This window comes from Trichomycterus rosablanca, chromosome 1 (assembly GCF_030014385.1).
Source record: "Trichomycterus rosablanca isolate fTriRos1 chromosome 1, fTriRos1.hap1, whole genome shotgun sequence".
NCBI lineage: Eukaryota > Metazoa > Chordata > Actinopteri > Siluriformes > Trichomycteridae > Trichomycterus > Trichomycterus rosablanca.
In genome coordinates, this window is record NC_085988.1 from 81,175,654 (window position 1) to 81,196,393 (window position 20,740).

Genomic DNA, 20,740 nt, shown 5'->3' on the forward strand with positions numbered 1-20,740 from the left:
ACCTTTCTATCAGAACCAGCATTAACTTCTACAGCAATCTGAGTTACAGTAGCTCATCTGTTGAATCGGTCCACACGGTCCTTCACTCCCTACGCGCATCAGTGATCCTTGTCCGCCCATGACCCTGTCGCTGGTTTAACACTGTTCCTTCCTTGGACCACTTTTGATAGATACTGACCACTGCAGACCGGGAACACCCCACAAGAGCTGCAGTTTTGGAGATGCTCTGACCCAGTCGTCTAGCCATCACAATTTGGTCCTTGTCAAACTCATTTTTCCTGCTTCTAACATCAACTTTAAGGATAAAATGTTCACTTGCTGCCTAAAATATCCCCCCACTAACAGGTGCCATGATGAAGAGATAATCAGTGTTATTCACTTCACCTGTCAGTGCTCATAATGTTATGCCTGCTCAGTGTATATAAAGTTACAGTGATAATATAAACTATTGGAAATTGATTTGTCATTAAGCCCAGGTCAGGATAGTGGTATGTCCAAAGCCTTTTCCCTAAACAGTGGCCACATTGGCATGAATATGAAGAAAATAATAAAGTACAAGAAACACTTGACTTAAAACAGTATTAATATACACCGATCAGCCATAATATTAAAACCACCTCCTTGTTTGGACTGTAGTCCATCTGTTTCTCTACATACTTTTTTAACCTGCTTTCACTCCGTTCTTTAATGGTCAGGACCCCCACAGAGCAGGTATTATTTAGGTGGTGGATCATTCTCAGCACTGCAGTGACACTGACATGGTGGTGGTGTGTTAGTGTGTGTTGTGCTGGTATGAGTGGATCAGACACAACAGCGCTAATGGAGTTTTTAAACACCGTGTCCACTCACTGTCCACTCTATTAGACACTCCTACCTAGTTGGTCCACCTTGTAGATGTAAAGTCGGAGACGATCGCTCATCTATTGCTGCTGTTTAAGTTGGTCATCTTCTAGACAATTATCAGTGGTCACAGGATGCTGCCCACAGGGCGCTGTTAGCTGTATGTTTTTGGTTGATGGACTATTTTCAGTCCAGCAGTACAGTGAGGTGTTTAAAAACTCCATCAGCATTGCTGGGTCTTATCCACTCATACCAGCACAACACACACTAACACACCACCTCCATGTCAGTGCCACTGCAGTGCTGAGAATGATCCACCACCCAAATAATACTGACCATTGAAGAACAGCATGAAAGGGGGATAACAAAGCATGCAGAGAAACAGATGGACTACAGTCAGTAATTGTAGATCTACAAAGTACTTCTATATGGTGGAGCTGATAACATGGACAGTGAGTGTAGAAACAAGGAGGTTGTTTTAATGTTATGGCTGATCGGTGTATAAAAGGTTTTGGATTTTTGGTCCTGTCTTCAAACAGTTATTTAGTGGACGCTTTTACCCAAAGTAACTTACAGTATACAGTCTAGTCAATTGAGGGTTAAGCGTCTTGCTCAAGGGCCCAACAGTGGCAACCTGATACTGGTGGGGTTTGAACCAGCAACCTTTTGTTTACTAGTCCAGTAATTTAATTGCTAAGCTACAATTGCCAATAAATTATAGTTTATTGTATTTTATATTGCATTTAACATAACACCTGTGATGGACTGGTACCCAGTTCAAGGTATTCCTGTCTTACTCTCTTGGTCAGACTGGTCATACTGGTGTGCTATGAGCATGATGGTATGGTGAAACTGCCTGCACACACTCATCCTGAATAATTAATACAGAACTAAATGTTTTGTAATGTGAAAAGTGGGTCTTACGTATGCATTGTAACTGTAGCTCATTTGTCCATTTATTCTCAATGCATTTGAAGAGGTTGGATGTACCAGCTTTCCTCACGTAGCCGTCTTCACATTGCATGCGGAACTTGTCACCTGGATTTACTGCTGGTTTGGCATTCTGAACCTTTGGAGGATCTGAACACATTTCTGAGAAAAAAGAAACAAAGCATTACAAACACAAAGTCAGCTGCACACACAGGGCGTGTATATCAGTTTTTAGGAAAATGAAGGTTATGAACGTATTACACCAATCAGCCATAACATTAAAACCACCTTCTTGTTTCTACACTCACTGTCCATTTTATCAGCTCCACTTACCATATAGAAGCACTTTGTAGTTCTACAATTACTGACTGTAGTCCATCTGTTTCTCTGCATGTTTTGTTAGTCCCCTTTCATGCTGTTCTTCAATGATCAGGACCCCCACAGGACCACCACAAAGTAGGTATTATTTTGGTGGTGGATCATTCTCAGCACTGCAGTGACACTGACATGGTGGTGGTGTGTAAGTGTGTGTTGTGCTGGTATGAGTGAATCAGACACAGCAGCGCTGCTGAAGTTTTTAAACACCTCACTGTCACTGCTGGACTGAGAATAGTCCACCAACCAAAAACATCCAGCCAACAGTGCCCCATAGGCAGCGTCCTGTGACCACTAATGAAGGTCTAAAAGATGAGCAACTCAAACAGCAGCAATAGATGAGCGATCGTCTCCAACTTTACATCTACAGGGTGGACCAACTAGGTAAGTGTCTAATAGAGAAACTCTAGGAAGTGTCTGATCCACACATACCAGCACAACACACACTAACACACCACCACCATGTCAGTGTCACTGCAGTGCTGAGAATGATCCACCACCTAAATAATACCTGCTCTGTGGTGGTCCTGTGGGGGTCCTGACCATTGAAGAACAGGGTGAAAGCAGGTTAAAAAAGTATGTAAAGAAACAGATGGACTACAGTTAGTAATTGTAGAACTACAAAGTGCTTCTATATGGTAAGTGGAGCTAAAAAAAATGAACAGTGAGTGTAGAAACAAGGAGGTGGTTTTAATGTTATGGCTGATCAGTGTATGGTGTGAATAGATCAATTAATCTAGTCCAGTGGTTCCCAAACTGTGGTACCAGCGCTACTGGTGGTAAATGATAGTAATTCTGTTGGTAATAACGTTCACATGTGGTACATGTGACGATCGTAAAAAAATACCTACATGCACTAAAATAAATAAAAATATATGTAAATATGTCATTTACACAGTCTGTTAAAGGGCACAAGTGTTTTTAAGACATTATTTTAAGTAAGTGTATGTAATACTGTTTGTAATAATAGATTAACGGCCTGACACAGCAAATGGGAAGCACAGTGGTTGGGAAAGCTGTTTGCATAGAAAGGTATCAGATTTTTATGGTTGTTATTTCTTTTGATCCTATAAAAAGATGACTTTAAAGTTTTTGTAACAGGGCGGGATGGGTAACGTGAAGGCACACACACGAATAAATTACAAATAATTGAAAAAGTGCAGGATGCTTGAACAAGGTAGAACAATATTGTGGCTAAAAGCCACTAATAAAAAGAGGATATGCTCGAATGAATGAGGTGACCAAAAATGGAAACAATAAACAAAGTCACAAAAATCATTCACAGCCCACAATGGAGAAAGTGGACATAGTACGTGTCACACTGCCTGCGATTCCTAGTGATACCATTGACTGTAAAGTGGAGGACTGCATTTCCCAGGAGACACTGGGCGATCATGTGGAACAAGCAGCCAATCGGACAGCGCAGCGGGAGTCTGCGTCACCAGCCTACTAATGAACACACCTGAAGCCAATTTATGAATGAATATAAGCGTGCTGGCAACAGAGGTACTTTGCGAGGTATTGCCAGTTTCTTCTGCGTACTGAGCGTTTTGAATGTGTTATGGTATTTCAGTGTATGACCCTTGTGCTTTGTATTACGACTACGATTTCAGTTTTCCCCTTGGACTGTGTTTGGATTATTGAATTACGTGTTGACCTACTGCCTGGTTAAGACTTCTCTCTGGATCTTTGGAACATCGTATACTATACGCGAGCGTCGGACTATTCTGTTCACGGCAGTGACAGTACGGATAGCTCTAAACTGAGAACTAGTCGTCATAATATGACAGGCTACTGCAACAACCCAATATTGGTAAAAGAGAAAAGATAGGGAAAACAAGCCAGGGATGGCAACAGACGGGCAGCACCCCAACCCCACTGGATTTATAGGTTGGTCCTCTCCAGAAAGGAGACATCATGCCGTCACTGAGGCAATTCACTCTCCCAGGGAGTTTCACAGTAAGACCCAAAAGGGCCACAATCAAAGCCAGGTTTCCTCAGAAAGAAAAAGGTATGCTGGCATTTCCCAGCAGCAAAAAACACACCAGAGCAAGCTTGGTATTACAGTTTGAGTATCCATGATACATAGAACTCTCCCTCCAAGAGTGAATTAACATCACTGATGAGCAGGTGAATTGTCTATTAAGAGAAACAGACATGTCAAGCATTCCCTATTTGCCCTCTCAGTCGGCAATAACTGGCAAAGCAGAAGAAGCAAGATTCTGTAACTGGGCTCAGTTTTCCTTCATATGCAATTTAGTTGCTCAGCAGAAAAGATAAGTTTGCTGAAGCTTGGGGCATTGTGTATAATGCAGTAAAAAGAAGAATCTGTGCTATTGCTTTTGAATGTTTTTTAACTGACAAATGTAGAAGTTTTTTTTATTTGATGCCTGCAACACACTCAAAAGTTGGGACAGGGGCAAAATATAAGTGGAAATGTATTAAATATTCCAGTTCAGTGCCCACCGTATGGAGGACTTGTACATGTGTGAAGATACCATTGATGTGAAGGTATATACAGTAGTTTTTTTATTGAATGCATTATGTTTCCTCTCTACTTGATGCTGATTTCTGCTCTGATTGAGGAGAGCGAGACTGTCACACGCCCCCTCCGACACGTGAGCAGTACCAACTACATATTTTCATTTGCATGAGGCGAGTTCATATACGGATCAGCTTTGTGTACGGAGAGCCACACCCTGATTAGCATTATTCCCCGACTCTGCGCAGGCGCCATCAATCAGCCAGCAGAGGTCGTAATTGCACCAGTTATAAGGAACCCTGGTCCTGGAACCTTGAACAACAGCCAATCGTTGTTCATGTGGCCGCCCAGCCATGCCAGGAGGCAGAGCTGTTTTTATTGTTGTTTGGCTGAATATGTTCCAAAAAACTGAGGACTAAGGGCCTTGCTTAACAACAGTAAAAGGTTGGCCATGGTGGGGCTTAAAAAACAACCTTGCAATTTTTAGTTCAGTACCTTAACCACAGAGCCTCTACTGCCCCAGACTGTATACCGGCCGGGCATAACATTATGACCACTGACAGGTGAAGTAAATAACACTGATTATCTCTTCATCACGGCACCTGTTAGTGGGTGGGATATATTCGGCAGCAGGTGAACATTTTATCCTCAAAGTTGATGTTAGAAGCAGGAAAAATGGGTCGAGCTTGAGGATCTGAGTGAGTTTGACAAGGGCCAAATTGTGATGGTTAGACGACTGGGTCAAAGCATCTCCAAAACTGCAGCTCTTGTGGGGTGTTCCCGGTCTGCAGTGGTCAGTATCTATCAAAAGTGGTCCAAGGAAGCAACAGTGGTAAACCGGCGACAGGGTCATGGGCGGCCAAGGCTCATTGATGCACGTGGGGAGCGAAAGCTGGCTCATGTGGTCCGATCCAACAGACAAGCTACTGTAGCTCAAACTGCTGAAGAAGTTAATGCTGGTTCTGATAGAAAGGTGTCAGAATACATAGAGCATCACAGTTTGTTGTGTATGGTGCAGCAAAAGGGGGACCGACACAATATTAGAATATATGGTCATAATGTTATGCCTGATCAGTGTATAAATATGTAGGGTAACTAAATAAAAAACCCACCACTGTCACACATATAAATAATGCTTAGGTTTTTCTAATTGCTTTTTAATAGCATTTTACTAGTAAATTATTATATTAAATAATGTATAAAAACCTGAAACAAATGCAGCTTTTAAACACTTGCATTTTCCTGCAGTGCAGAAGTAATCAGAAGTTACCCACATCCTCTGCTTTCTTTTCTCTTTCTTTTCTCATGGTCTAGTAGAATGCAGGTTCTCGTATGTTAACCACTTCAGACAGTCAGGTCTGTGCATGACCGTGTACGACCTTATCTAGGTTTGCTGAAGTAAAAGCTTAGCCACATCCCCTCCACTGCTGCTACATGACTCTAGGGGCTCTTAAACATACCACTGCCTACAAATACTGGCACGGTGACACAGCTGGAGCAATCTGGGTCCTGAGAACATGGGTTTAAATCTGGATCACTACAGTCAGTGTGAAACCTACGGTACTAAAGGGGCAAGCCATGGCCTAGTGGTAAAGGTACTGGACTAGTAATCAGAGGGTTACTGGTTCAAGTGCCACCACTGCCAGGTTGCTGCTGTTGGGCAAGGCTCTTAATCCTCAATTGCTCAGATTACACTGATCAACCATAACATTAAAACCACCTCCTTGTTTCTACACTCACTGTCCATTTTATCAGCTCCACTTACTATAAAGGAGCACTTTGTAGTTCTACAATTACTGACTGTAGTCCATCTATTTCTCTGCATGCTTTGTTAGCCCCCTTTCATGCTGTTCTTCAATGGTCAGGACTCTCCCAGGTACACCAGATATTATTTAGGAGGTGGATCATTCTCAAAACTGCAGTGACACTGACATGGTGGTGGTGTGTTACTGTGTGTTGCATGACCAACTCAAACAGCAGCAATAGATGAGTGATTATCTCTGACTTTACATCTACAAGGTGGACCGACTAGGTAGGAGTGTCTAATAGAGTGGACAGTGAGTGGACACGGTGGTCTTTAGCCCGTGAACGGGCTATGAATTTTTATGTTTGTGTTTCTCTGTATACTGTCACACCGTCAAAATATCATTGTTGGTAAACAAGGAACCTTCTGATAGCTTAAAATCTCTAGTTTTTAGCAACGTAAACATTGAGCTTATTTTGTTTATAAGTTCTTTTAAAAACACAAAAGAATTGTAGGTCTGAAAAATTTCTGCCAGAAGTACAGCGTTTATATTTTGTAATATTATACTGCGGTACTTACTTTCATACCGTGTTAGGTTTTTCAGAACAAAGACGTACATTTAATATGGGAAATTTGACGGCATTTTCCAAGCTTTACGACATGCATGCCGCATGTCCCCCACATGGTCTATTCAAAATGGCGGCTGCCATAATCTCTTGGCAGAGGGCGGAGCCTGGGCCTCTTTAGCACATTTCATTGGCTCCACCAGCAGTAAAGGAGGAGGAGCCTAGCTGAGTTTAAAAACCGGCGGGGAGAAAGGTTCGGCCTCTTTCTTACGTGGTGTGTCTAGACTGCAGGAGAAAAGGAGCGCCGGCCGGCTTAGCTCTGATATATATTCACAGATTATTTTTTCACTTAATAAAGTGTTTTAAAGAGTACTTTCTGGACTTCCTTCGACTGCTTTCTTCAGGACCTTTTGAACAAAAGATTTATCCTAACAAATGGTAGCCAGAGGATGGTTCAGGAGGTCTGAGGATAGCATCGAATTAATTCAGCTGACTGAGGTAAGACCAGGAATTCTGAAAAAATCTTTTGTGCTCAGTACAAGGCGCGCGCCTGCTTAAGGTAAACAGAAGTTCTCTGTATATATATTAGATGCATTTATTATTTAGTGTACTGAGTGTGAAAGTGAATCTCAGAATCCGTAAGTGTCTGATTAAATTACTAAAGTATTATTAGATAGTTTAAAACTGTGAATATATGTTGGAGCTAAAAAAAATTTATGTTTCCTGATTGCTGAGTTTGAATCAGACCGAGCAAAATAAACGGTAAAGGGCTGTTCGGCAGAGGCTTCACCCGGAACACCATTGGAGCGAAACGTGTCTGTCTGTTTCAAAAGCAGGGGCGCGTGATTCGAAAGATCTAAGTTTTAACGAGTCTGGGACTGGGTTAATTCTATAGATTCTATAATTCGAGCGTTGTAAAACCTAGGGTCTGGCAGTTTTAAAAAAACGGGATTCTATGAATGAGCAAACGTTGGAAATCTATTACCTGGCAGTTCAAAGGACGGGGTTCTATGATTTGAACGTGGAAATCTTAGGCGTCTGGCAGTTTAAAAAAACGGGATTCTATGAAAAAGATTGTCCTAAAATTCGGACTTGACTGTTTCGGGAACGGAGTTCGGTTAATTAGACTACTTTAAATTCTAAATTTGGTTCGAAAAACAGTACATCAGGAGTTTTGTTCGTCAGTAAGTCTCTGTGTATGTTTGTCTGTGAAACCGTGTGCTGGATGTGCAACGTGGTTTCTTTTGTTGTCGGCGCCATTTTGTTTCTTGAGAACGCAGCGTGGCTTTCTGTCTGTACGCCATTTTGTCTTGGGAATGCAACGTGGTCTCCCGTCTATCCGCCATTTTGTTTCTTGAGAACGCAGCGTGGCTTTCTGTCTGTCCGCCATTTTGGCTCTGTCTGTCCGCCATTTTGGCACTGGGCAGCGTGGTTTCTTTTGTTCGGCGGCCATTTTGGCTCTGGGAGAGCTGAGCGTGGTTTTCTGTCTGTCCACCATTTTGGCTCTGGGAGGGCTGAGCGTGGTTTTCTGTGTATCCGCCATTTTTGGCTCTATGTGAGCAGCTTGCCGTATCTTTGTCCATCGGCTATCTTTGTACGCCTGGATTGGGTAAGTGCTGCAGTTAATTTTATAATCAACTTTATTTTTATAATCTTAAGATAACTGAGTTAAGATGAAGTATGTATGGTACCTTATTAAGTGTGTTTTAAGGTAGATAGCGCTCTTGAACTTTAAGGTTCTTAAACCAGGAAAGAGTGGAATTCATCCATGTGTGACATAGGACATTTTCACACAAATAGTTAAGGAAAATCTCCTTAATCAGAGTTGTTATAGTGAATAAGATTAAAAAATTTTTGACTAACCCAACGCTTGTTAATCGTGTTAGGAGCTTTGCATGTATTGTTGAGAGATTGTTATATTGTTTTTTGTTTTAATGTGTGGGGTAATGCTGGGCAATAATTCGACATCGATATGTCGCAAGTGGGGAATGTTTCAATAGCGGGGATATGATTTTAAACAAATTCGATCAATACACATACATACACGAATCCAGTGCTTTAGTGTTACCGCTCTGATCGCACTGGTTACTGTAACACAGTAGTTTTTAAAGCACATTTCACAGACTGTAATTTTGCTTTTGCTTAAGTATGTTTTGTATTAGTAATTGTTACATTTTGAATAGCAGCTGTTACCGAGCAAAATAAAAAAAAAATAAAAAAACGCTAAAGAAATCGCGGCTGTGAAACTGCTGCAGCGAATTTTGCGACAGTGAGTCGAGTCTTTTGTCTCGGTTCCTTTTGAAGAGCCGCGTGTTTACATGGCGACTGCCGGAAGAGTCGGTTCCTTTGTTTCGGTTAGAAGAGCCGATTCATGGATTCGAATCATTTTACGACACATCGCTAGTGGGTGTCTTTGAAAAAGTTTTATGTCATTTGAAATGACACATTACACATCCCTAACTGTTTTAAGTGTTGCATCAACATGTTTCTTTTATTGCTTTTGAGTTAAGGACAACGTTTCTTCTATTACATTTGAATTAAAAACTACTGTTGAGGTTTGTATCCACTCCCGTTTACATTACACAGAGGAGACCCCCTGCTGTTTACTCGGTGAGTACATTTTAAATGAGTTACTTTCTACTTTTTGCTTGAGTGGATTTTCAAAGTAGTAACTTTGCTCGTAATTGAGTAAAGATTCATTAAGGTAATAGTACTTTTACTTGAATACAGTTTTTTTTTGGTACTCTTTCCACCTCTGATTAAGACATGTGTTGATATATTAGATTATATATTGTCAAAGCTTATGTTTATTTGAGTGAGGTCGTGTTTTTCACTGTGTACAAATGCTGAATACAAGTAAAAGGTAAAAGCTAACATGTTACTGTTTCTAAAATATTGTGTAGTTGTAAAGAGTGAGATTTCATAGCCCTATAAATCTTATGAGGTGTGATCATTTGTTTGCCTCTGGAATTAAATTGGAAATAATGCCTGAAGGTACCACTATTTCTGTACAAGACAGGGACTCTGATCCCTTCTGGATTTGTGCAGAATTTTCTTTCTGTCTTTGCTACAGAAATATCCGTAGTTATACTAAGTGATCTTGCCAAATTATGTTCTATAACTGAAAGGAAAACATCTCACGTATCAAGTTAATGATTGTATAAATACTACAGTGTACTTCTAAAATTGAACATTATTATCAAATGCTGTAATGTACTTAATCCTACCACTTTTTACAATGCCAGAGGTGACACTGCCGACAAAGCTGTTGCACACCTTCCACTGCTCAATAACGACATTATTTGTTTTACAGGTCCAGCTAACACCAGACTTTGATTGAACTAACTTTAAAATTCTGTGCTTTCCAACAGGATAAACACATTTAGAAGGTTTATTTAATATTTTATTTCCAAGATTTGATTGTAAAATTTGAAAAAGGGGGGAGTATTATGGCAGGAATAAGAATTTATGTTTAATATGCCGCTTTGTGTATTAAATCCTGTGATACATTGTGCTGGGGCAGCTGGACTGGCAGACCTACGGATATGCATGCAGATTCAGGTATGTATATGCATGCAGATTTAGGGACGCCTGGTGAAGGTAATCTTTTGCGACCCTGCGGTCACATATGAGGACATTACATTTTGGTTTTGTTATGCCTTATTCCTTGACCTGCTAAACTTCGATCGATTGTCCCCATTAGTGGACACTTTTGTCTGCCAGCTAGTGGTAGCAAAAGTACTAGAACACTAATAAAGTTTGTTTGCTTCTTTATTAAGATTTTGACGTTATGTTTTGCACTTTGGTTACATTTATGACAGGAGCGGTGGTTGCTCATTGCACGGGATTCAGGTTGTATCGGGCACAGACATGGACGGTTCAGTGTCTCTGGTTCGCCTCGCTGGCATGTCTTTGGACTGTGGGAGGAAACCGGAGCACCCGGGGAAAACCAACATGCGGGCTCCGCGGAGGGGGGACCTTCTTGCTGTGACAGTGTGCGACGGTACTACACACTGAGCCACCGTGTCGCCCAACTAAGGTTAAAAACATAAGGAATAGGAAAAATGCATTGAAAAAATCAAAGCTCGGGTCTCAGGAGATTAAATATAATTGCTTACACGGACTCCGGTAAGATTCAATTTAATTGGTAATATTTTTTGGAAATTGGTAATTGGTAATTGGTAATATTTGATGCTTGTGTTGTATCCGATGAATCTTTTCTAGCTAATTGATCAGGTCAACTCACTCATTTTATACTATATAGTTTATTGAAGAAGTTAGATTGGTTCAATGTGGTGCAGTAAACCTTGTGGCAATACTATGCATGATCATAGATGAGTGCAATTTAAAGATTGAGGGAATAGTGAGAAGAAAATAACTTGTTAGGAGAGAAGTACATGAAGGGGGGTGACTGGAGACCCAGGTCATAGGTTTCACAGACACACAGCAACCCAGCGGGGGGTTGAGGCCATAAACTGCAGGCCCTGCATGAGTAAAGAGAAGTCTGATATTTAATCTACTGTGTACTGGCTGAGGATGGTGGACACTTATGCAGTACCAAAGATGATGTAAAAATTATGAATACCAGATCTTGCAGATGTGTGTCATGGCTGTTGTTGCATTCTGATGTTTGAGTAAAGCAGTGTTCAAGAGGCATATGGGGTGCTGAGGTACAGAATGCCAAAGTAATGACATCATCAGACAAGAGGAAGGGAAAGCTGATGTGAGACTGGATGGAGACGTTATGCAGTGAAATCTCAAGACCGTGTGGGACAGTAGTGTGTTTTAATAGACATCCACCTGAAGATCTGAGTTCCATAATAAAAAGTGAGGGGTTCGGTAACATCTTATAGAGGTTTTGGATGTATTTTACAGTAAGGTTGGTAGTACTTTGCAGTGAGTTAACTAAATGGAACTGTTTAAGTAGAGTTTAATGTGATTCAAGAAAGCCAAGGTGGATCAAAGCGCTGGTGATGATGAGCATGAGGGATTGGCTGACTAGGAGCAGGAGATGGTCATGTGAGAGTCTGTTGGATTGTGGGAAATGGAGTCTGTATTGTTAGAAGCAGGAGGTGTGTTAGTACCAGTGACCAAAAGTTGGGGTAAAAATCTGAATGAATAAATAATATAAGTCAGGGGTTTGTAGGACTGATGGAAGTTGATATAGCAGAGCTGTTGTTATTTTAAGTATGACAGAGTAAATAATAAATAGTGGATTGGGGATTTGTATTGGAAAAAATGTGATTTAGAAAATTTGAAGGCTCTCTAGCATGCGACGATGATGAAGTAGAATAAGTGTAGAAAATGTTAGATGTAATGTGTATGCACCTTCTGCTCTGATCAGTTTGAACTGTTTGAAGGGGAATTTTATATAGCAGGAAGGGTTAATGCAGTATGAGAGACAAGTAATGAACTATATGTTTGTTTCCATAGGGCCATTGTCGGTCGCGGTGAAGTATATGTTTGTTTCCATAGGGCCATTGTCGGTCGCGGTGAAGTAATTGTTTGTTTCCAGGGGATCACTGTCGATTGCCCTGAAGTATATGTTTGTTTCCATAGGACCATTGTCGGTCGCGGTGAAGTAATTGTTTGTTTCCAGGGGATCACTGTCGATTGCCCTGGAGTATATGTTTGTTTCCATAGGGCCATTGTCGGTCGCTGTGAAGTAATTGTTTGTTTCCAGGGGATCACTGTCGATTGCCTTGAAGTATATGTTTGTTTCCATAGGACCATTGTCGGTCGCGGTGAAGTAATTGTTTGTTTCCAGGGGATCACTGTCGATTGCCCTGGAGTATATGTTTGTTTCCATAGGGCCATTGTCGGTCGCTGTGAAGTAATTGTTTGTTTCCAGGGGATCACTGTCGATTGCCTTGAAGTATATGTTTGTTTCCATAGGATCACTGTCGATTGCCTTGAAGTATATGTTTGTTTCCATAGGACCATTGTCGGTCGCGGTGAAGTAATTGTTTGTTTCCAGGGGATCACTGTCGATTGCCCTGGAGTATATGTTTGTTTCCATAGGGCCATTGTCGGTCGCTGTGAAGTAATTGTTTGTTTCCAGGGGATCACTGTCGATTGCCTTGAAGTATATGTTTGTTTCCATAGGACCATTGTCGGTCGCGGTGAAGTGATTGTTTGTTTCCATAGGGCCATTGTCGGTCGCGGTGAAGTAATTGTTTGTTTCCATAGGGCCATTGTCGGTCGTGGTGAAGTAATTGTTTGTTTCCAGGGGATCACTGTCGATTGCCCTGAACTATATGTTTGTTTCCATAGGGCCATTGTCGGTCGCGGTGAAGTAATTGTTTGTTTCCAGGGGATCACTGTCGATTGCCCTGAACTATATGTTTGTTTCCATAGGGCCATTGTCGGTCGCGGTGAAGTAATTGTTTGTTTCCAGTAGACACTGTTGTTGTACTGAGGTTTACGTTCTTTTGTCTGAGTTGTGTTTGGACAACCGAGTGAGTTGTGCCAGTGAATGTTAAAAGAATACTCGTATTCTTCGACTAGGCAGGAATCTTCTGTTCTAGGGTGTGTCTCGTTAAAACCTATTAGTTTATCTTTGTCTTAATACGTGTTACAGATTTTGCTCGAAAGGTTGTTTAAAGCGGTCTAAAATGTCTAATTTAACACATAGAGAATTTATCCATGTCTCACCCACTAACTCAGGAACCAACCCCAACCAACATCAAAGCTTATAAAGACAATTACACCTGTTTCAGGAGCAACAAACCAGAACCGATAAACAGGGGACATTTTTCAGAAGGGATGTGTGTATGAATGGGTGTCTGTCGCTAAAACACTGAATGAACTGCCAAAGGCAGCTCACTTGCGGCCCTGACGCTAACCTTCCTTACTCGCCGGCGCCACATTGGTGTCAGAAGTGGGATCGTGGTGTTTGGGTGGCTCTGATGGTTTGGTGAGCCAATATGCCCGGTCTGTGCGAGTGCGCTAGCCCAGGTGGCTGCAGGGGCAGGGTGCCCGGTCCAGCAGTGGGTGGAAGAGCGACTCGGCAGTGTAATGGGGTGCGGTCCAGACATGGAGCCACCCAGTGGACGCTGGTGAGTGGGTCACCGGGACGGTTGACCATTAGGGAGGGGACAGTGTAGCGTCGCCACTGGGTCTGGCACGGGCTTTACCCAGAAAGCCTTGCGGCAGTGGTGTCTAAGCTCACCGTGGCCGTGTATCCCGATGTTGGGAGTGGGGTGGCTGCGGTGAGGGCTGGGTAAGTAGCTTATATGTTTGTCTGTTGTATGATTGTATGTGTGTATGAATGGGTTAAGTGGCTAGAAGGGATGTTTGGGCCATGGAAGGAAGTTATTACGAGTTTGGTGAGGTCAGTATGTGTAGGATTGATAATTTTAGTGATATGTTGTTGTTGTGGTATCCCGTGCATCAGGGTATTAATAAAAAAATTTTTAATAGATATAGTGAGTAGAGGAAGCAGAGGGGGGCAGGATCCACCAGTTATCCAGATGGTGTTGGCTGTTTTGTCTAGATAGCATGCAGATGATGATGAGGAGGATACCCTTGAAGGTGGGCCGGAAGACCCACTTCGAGCAGTATAAGTGCTACTAACTCCGCTTAATTAAAGGTAAAACCGACCAGACAAGATGAGGAGAGAGGACCAGCACTACTAATCACACACCGTGATGAAGGAAGGAGACTTGGAAGGACTGGCAGAGGCAGACACTGAGGGGACTGGAAGACCCACTCCAAGGGACAGAAGTGGCACTAACTGGACCTGCCTACAGGGAACAACCCACAGCAGAAAAGCCCGACAAAACCGACTATGTGGAAGAAGAGTCCAGCGGAATCAACGGAGCGGAACAAGACGAGGGGGGAGAATTTAGTTAGACTAGGAGAAAAAAAAAAAACATAAACATATAGTTCGCAGACACATAGACCATCTTTGAAAACACTAGTTAAGTGCAACACACATAGTTTAGCTACAAAACGCAAGGGGTTAGTTCAGGATTGTTTACAATGTATATATGTTTGGTACTCTGCTATTTTTAGGAAATGTTTGTGCTGCTGTGGAAACAGGTAAGGCCGACAGGGGAGAATCCATAAGACATTAGGAGTCATGCAGAGACACAGGAGCTATGGGCCCCTTCTGAATATCTGCAGCTCCGTCTGGTGGAGGACAACCTGAACGGACTTCCTGTGGAAGCTACGCACCCATTGTGTTTATTTTATTTTTCTTCTCTTTTTGATTTCCTATTTTTTAAATTACTTTATTTTGATTTCCTGTTTTTATTATTTTTTGTTTGTTTGTTTGTTTCAGGGTTAGGAGCTGTTGCGATAGGTACGGTTCCTTTAGTTTAACTGGTAGCCTTTTTATTTTTTAGAAACGTTTTATTGTATAAAATTCAGCCCAGTGGCCATGTAGTCAGAAGGGGTTAAATTGGGGGGTTGCTGACGGCTATCCTTATCTCCTGGGATCTAGAAACACCTAACCTATAGTTAAAAGTTATTGTGAAAGCATTAAGATGCTTTCAAGGGGGGATTGTTAGGTTTTTCAGAACAAAGACGTACATTTAATATGGGAAATTTGACGGCATTTTCCAAGCTTTACGACATGCATGCCGCATGTCCCCCACATGGTCTATTCAAAATGGCGGCTGCCATAATCTCTTGGCAGAGGGCGGAGCCTGGGCCTCTTTAGCACATTTCATTGGCTCCACCAGCAGTAAAGGAGGAGGAGCCTAGCTGAGTTTAAAAACCGGCGGGGAGAAAGGTTCGGCCTCTTTCTTACGTGGTGTGTCTAGACTGCAGGAGAAAAGGAGCGCCGGCCGGCTTAGCTCTGATATATATTCACAGATCATTTTTACACTTAATAAAGTGTTTTGTAGAGTACTTTCTGGACTTCTCGACTGCTTTCTTCAGGACCTTTTGAACCAAAAGATTCATCCTAACAACCGACAACATTTATACCAAACAAGCCAGCACAACTTCACCATCACATTTCTGCTGTTTGTTTTACTTCAAATAAATCAGCATAAAAAATATCCCAGAAAAGTTTTACATCTGATAAAGCTCTGCCATCAATGCATAGCATGCAATGCATCAAAGCACTCGGTAAACAACACCACCGCGACAAATGTATATCAAACAAAAGCATGAGAGCTAAACCAGCACATACCTGGATCTTTTATCTTCAATCTGAGTCCAAATTTATGTTCATTAGTCCTTCCATTCCAGATAAAATCCACTTTTTGTAAATGTTTACAAACACCGGCGGCCATTTTGGATAGTTGCAAGCATGTTGTATAACTTTATAAAGTCAATAACACGCGAATATCAGATCGTATCATAATGAGAGAGCGCTCACAGTAATCACAAAACCTTCCTCTAACTGATAGCGCTCAGAGTTTGGCTGTTAGATTGCGCAATACCTTTACAGCCAATGTAGAGACAGTATCCATCTCACCACCTAATACTTGTTTTTCATTGGAGAAATGCAAAAATATTAGCATATTTTGCTTTTGATTGGAGGACCAGCTTATATCCCGCCCCGCTTTTTGCATTTAGCCTCTCGGATTAGTCTAAACAGCTGTATTTCACCAGCCGTCACCATGGATACACATTATGCACTCTGAAACGTAAGCTTCTGAATCAGTAAAGTGAGTCAAACTTTTCTGTTAGGGCTGATAATACAGTGTGAATCTATTTAAACGACTCAGTTCGTGAAAAGTTCAACCGGCTGCATGTATTTTGTTACAAAAGTAGCGGTTTTTATATGTGTGTGCGCGCTGGGGGAAGGGAGCGCTGACTGGCTGCCTGTGAGAGTTCATCACTCTAAAAAACACTCAAATGTTATAAATAATGACTTTATAAAGTATAAATAATGCATTTTACACATTTTATCTGCAGTATAATCTGTTTATTGTCAGTTAGAAAGCTATGGAAAGATTTGGAGAGCAGTAAAGTGTGATGCCACTCCAGGTGCAATAACTCAAAATCAGAATGAGTTAGAGGTCTAAAATCTGGGCCTGTGACAGAAAACCCCTTTGGCTACAACTCTATATATGTTGTGTAGGTGGTCTGCAGACCTGCAGTCCTACTTATACTCACTGAAACTTTGGATTAAAAAAAAAATGTAAAAAGCGCCTACATTTTGGGGGGTTTTTGTCATCATTTGATCATTGTAACATAACATCATGGCATTTGGCTGTGTTTTTCTGATACTTTAAAGGGTTTTCTATAACACTGAAGTATAATTTTTGTGTTATCTTATAAACTTTCTGAATGAGAAGCCTTAGAAACTAGGTATGTCTTTCAGGCGGAAAATGCACAAAAATAGGCCGGACTACCAAGGGGTTAAAAACTCCAAATAAAATTTTCATGGTAAAAAAGAGGGCGGCACGGTGGTTAAGTGGGTAGCACTGTCACCTTACAGCAAGAAGGTCCTGGATTCGATCCCCAGGTGGGGCGGTCCGTGTCCTTTCTGTGTGGAGTTTGCATGTTCTCCCCGTGTCTGTGTGGGTTTCCTCCAGGATCTCCAGTTTCCTTCCACAGTCCAAAGACGTGCAAGTGAGGTGAATTGCACGTCTCCAACCCAGGACCTAGTTATCTCTCGTGATGACTCCCAGATCAGACCATCTGATAAGGTAAGACGCCTTGGTGTCATCCTGGATAACCAGCTGACCTTCTCTCTTCACGTAGCCAACATGACCAGAGCGTGCCGGTTCCTCCTCTACAACATTAGGAAGATTCGGCCATTTCTCTCCATGGAAGCTACTCAGATTCTGGTTCAGTCACTTGTAATCTCACGGCTGGACTACTGCAACTCCCTCCTGGCAGGTGCTCCCATGTCCACTTTTAAACCCTTGCAGCTCATTCAAAATGCAACTGCTCGTCTGGTTTTTAACCAACCTAAACACTGCCACATCACCCCACTGCTTCCACATCACCCCACTGCTTCCACATCACACCACTGCTGCCACATCACCTCACTGCTGCGTTCTCTTCACTGGCTTCCTGTAGCTGCACACATTCAGTTTAAAACAATGATGCTCGCCTACAAAGCCAAACATGGACCAGCCCCAAGCTACCTTCGAGGTCTAATCAAACCCCGCTTTGTACCGCTCAACCTCCGAGCCACTAGTGTCGCTCGTCTTGATGCTCCACCCAGGACTTGAGGAAGATCATCAAGATCAAGGCTTGGCTCTCAAGGCTCTTCTCTGTACTGGCACCCAAATAGTGGAATGAACTTCCTCTGTCTGTCTGAACATCTGAGTCTCTGGCTGTCTTAAAAAAACTATTAAAAACCTTCATCACCTCTTTACTAAGCACCGAAGCTGACTTGTACTCACTAACACACTTTTCCATTTCTTGAAGAAAAAAACCCCACTTTGATTATAACAGGTTTTAGCAGATTTGTGTTCTTGGACGGTTGTCTACTTAAACTAGACAAAGGAAATGTTCACTATGGAAGCTCTTCTGTAAGTGACTCTGGATAAGAGCGTCTGCTAAATGCAGAAAATTGCAGAATTGCATGACTGTTTGATATAACCTTGTGAAACTGAACAATCTTGTTTAATGAGTAACTATCGTTCCTGTCATGAATGTAATCAAAAGTGTAAAACATGACATTAAAATCCTAATAAACAAACAAACAAATGGTGAAAAGCATAGAGAAAGAAGCTAAACATATTTACCTGATGTCATTTACATTAAATCATTGTTTTTATAAAATAAATCTATGTGAGTTGGTGAGTCTTTTTGCTGACAAAGTCTTTGGCTTCAACACAATTAAGGACCCATGTTTTACAGACAGAAAAAAGAACACAACTTAAAAACAGAACATGCATGTAGGAGTGTTTTGAGAGGAAATGTGTTATTTCCTTTTTAAAGCCACCATTTTAAAGTTCTACAGGAGGGAAGTTACCTTAAATAACTGCTTTAACATGATCAGGGTTCTACAATAAACAATAATGCAAACCTTGTTTTTGGAAAAAGTTGGGACACTTAATGCAGTAAAAATAAAAATCTGTTACTTGTTAATTCTCTTAAATCTTTGTTTAACTAACACAAATAGAAATAAAAGATGTCAACTTCATTGTATTTTGTAAATAGAATCAAAATTAGAATTTGTTGTTTGCAACATTCTCCAAAAATGTTGGGACAGAGGAAAAATGAGAGTAAAACGTTTACAGGTGAGGGAATCATGATTGGGTATAAAAGAAGGATCCACCAAAAAATTCAGTCTTAACAAACACCGATGGGTCATGGCTCACCACTTTGTGCCAAATTTCTCAATGCGAGATTGCAAATGATTTAATCTTTTATCATCTACTGTTCATTATGTTATGAAAAGATTCAGGTAACCGTGCGAGATCTCAGTCTGTGTAGGGCAAAGCCAGAAACCATTGTTAAATGTGCGTGACAATTGAGCTTTGAAATGTCCTTGCACGAGAAACCGTCAGGAGTACTTCAGAAACCCATTGTCACTGAACACAGTCAGATTCTGCATCAGGAAATGCAACATGACACTCTAGTACAGAAAGAGAAAGACCAACATCAAATCTATGAAGGAATGCCTCATAGTTGGGCAACTTGCATATTGTCGCTGTCCGATGAAAAACATGTATCTCCACTTTTAGCTGTTTTCACTTTTTTTTTTTTTACATGTGTTGATTGTGGGTATAATATCTGTCCATAGCAGCGTTTATCAAAATGACCAATGAAAAGAAAAAAAAAAACACGCAATCTTTTTAACAAGTATCTCCATTGGCTGCTAGACCTGTCCATCAAAACTGCATAACTCCTCCTCCTTCAGCTCCGGTACTGTTTGAGAAATGTGTAATGTTTGATCTATACAGTTTATTCAGGTTATTCAATTGCATGGTTGTAAACATGATTTATATTTGTACACGTAAGTCCATTTTACATGTGAAACCGACGGACTGACGACCTGATAAAGATATACTTTCATTTCTGTGCTGAATTGTATCTAAATTGCGCCATCTGTGGTTTGTTTGCACCGTTACTGGTAACAGTTGGGTTTTTGGAGATACGTGGTTTTCATCGGACAACGATGATATGTTTAAAGTTACCATTGACGTGAAGGCTCATACTGAAAATTTTAAGAGACACCTGCTGCCCTTAAGGTGACATCTTTTCCCGAGAAGTCTAGGATTATTTTACCTCTCTTTTGAAAATGTAATTTCTATAATTCCCATCAATTGCTTGTACCACTTTTCACAGCCAATACTGCAGCCAAACACTTTCTATAATTCAATAACAGTTTAGATTTTTAGGCACTGCTCATAAAACCTCTCACCACATCTCCACTGGGTTCAAGTCATGTCAGAATTGTGTGACAACAGAAGACTGTTGTCTGTTTGTTCTAGCGTGAGGATGTTTACTGAGGAAGCGCTTCTGTAAGTCGCTCTGGATAAAAGCACCTGTATTCAGTCATTCAGATGTGAACTTGTTTTTATATTTTGGATCATTGTTCTGCTGCATGAAATAACAGTGCCATACCTTCAGCTCATGGATAGATTACCTTACATTGTGCTCTAGAATTGAAGCACTTTGATGGCATTATGTGTCTCTCTAAATTCCCAATAAACACCACTTTGCCAAAGGTAATTTCAGACATGTTGTAGGCACTGATTCATTCATACCATGACAGATGTTGGCTTCTGCACCTTATGTTGATAACAATCCAGATGGTCCTATTCATATTTGGTACAGAGTACTTGACCTTTATTTTTCTTGAAAACTAATCTGACCACAGCATATGTTAACACTCTGTTTCAGTATCTGATATATCTGATAATGATGAGCTTGGACTAA

General features: G+C 41.3%; 1 protein-coding gene across 2 annotated transcripts in view; it reads right to left on the minus strand.

Moving 5' to 3' along the window:
- The window catches only part of il15ra (interleukin 15 receptor subunit alpha), a 65,351-nt gene that overhangs the window by 22,303 nt on the left and 22,308 nt on the right, over positions 1-20,740 (minus strand). For both annotated transcript variants that reach the window (XM_062996631.1, XM_062996622.1), the window contains exon 2: positions 1,765-1,932. In XM_062996631.1, the coding sequence (XP_062852701.1) occupies positions 1,765-1,932 (168 nt within the window). The remainder of the gene's footprint in view (positions 1-1,764; positions 1,933-20,740) is intronic.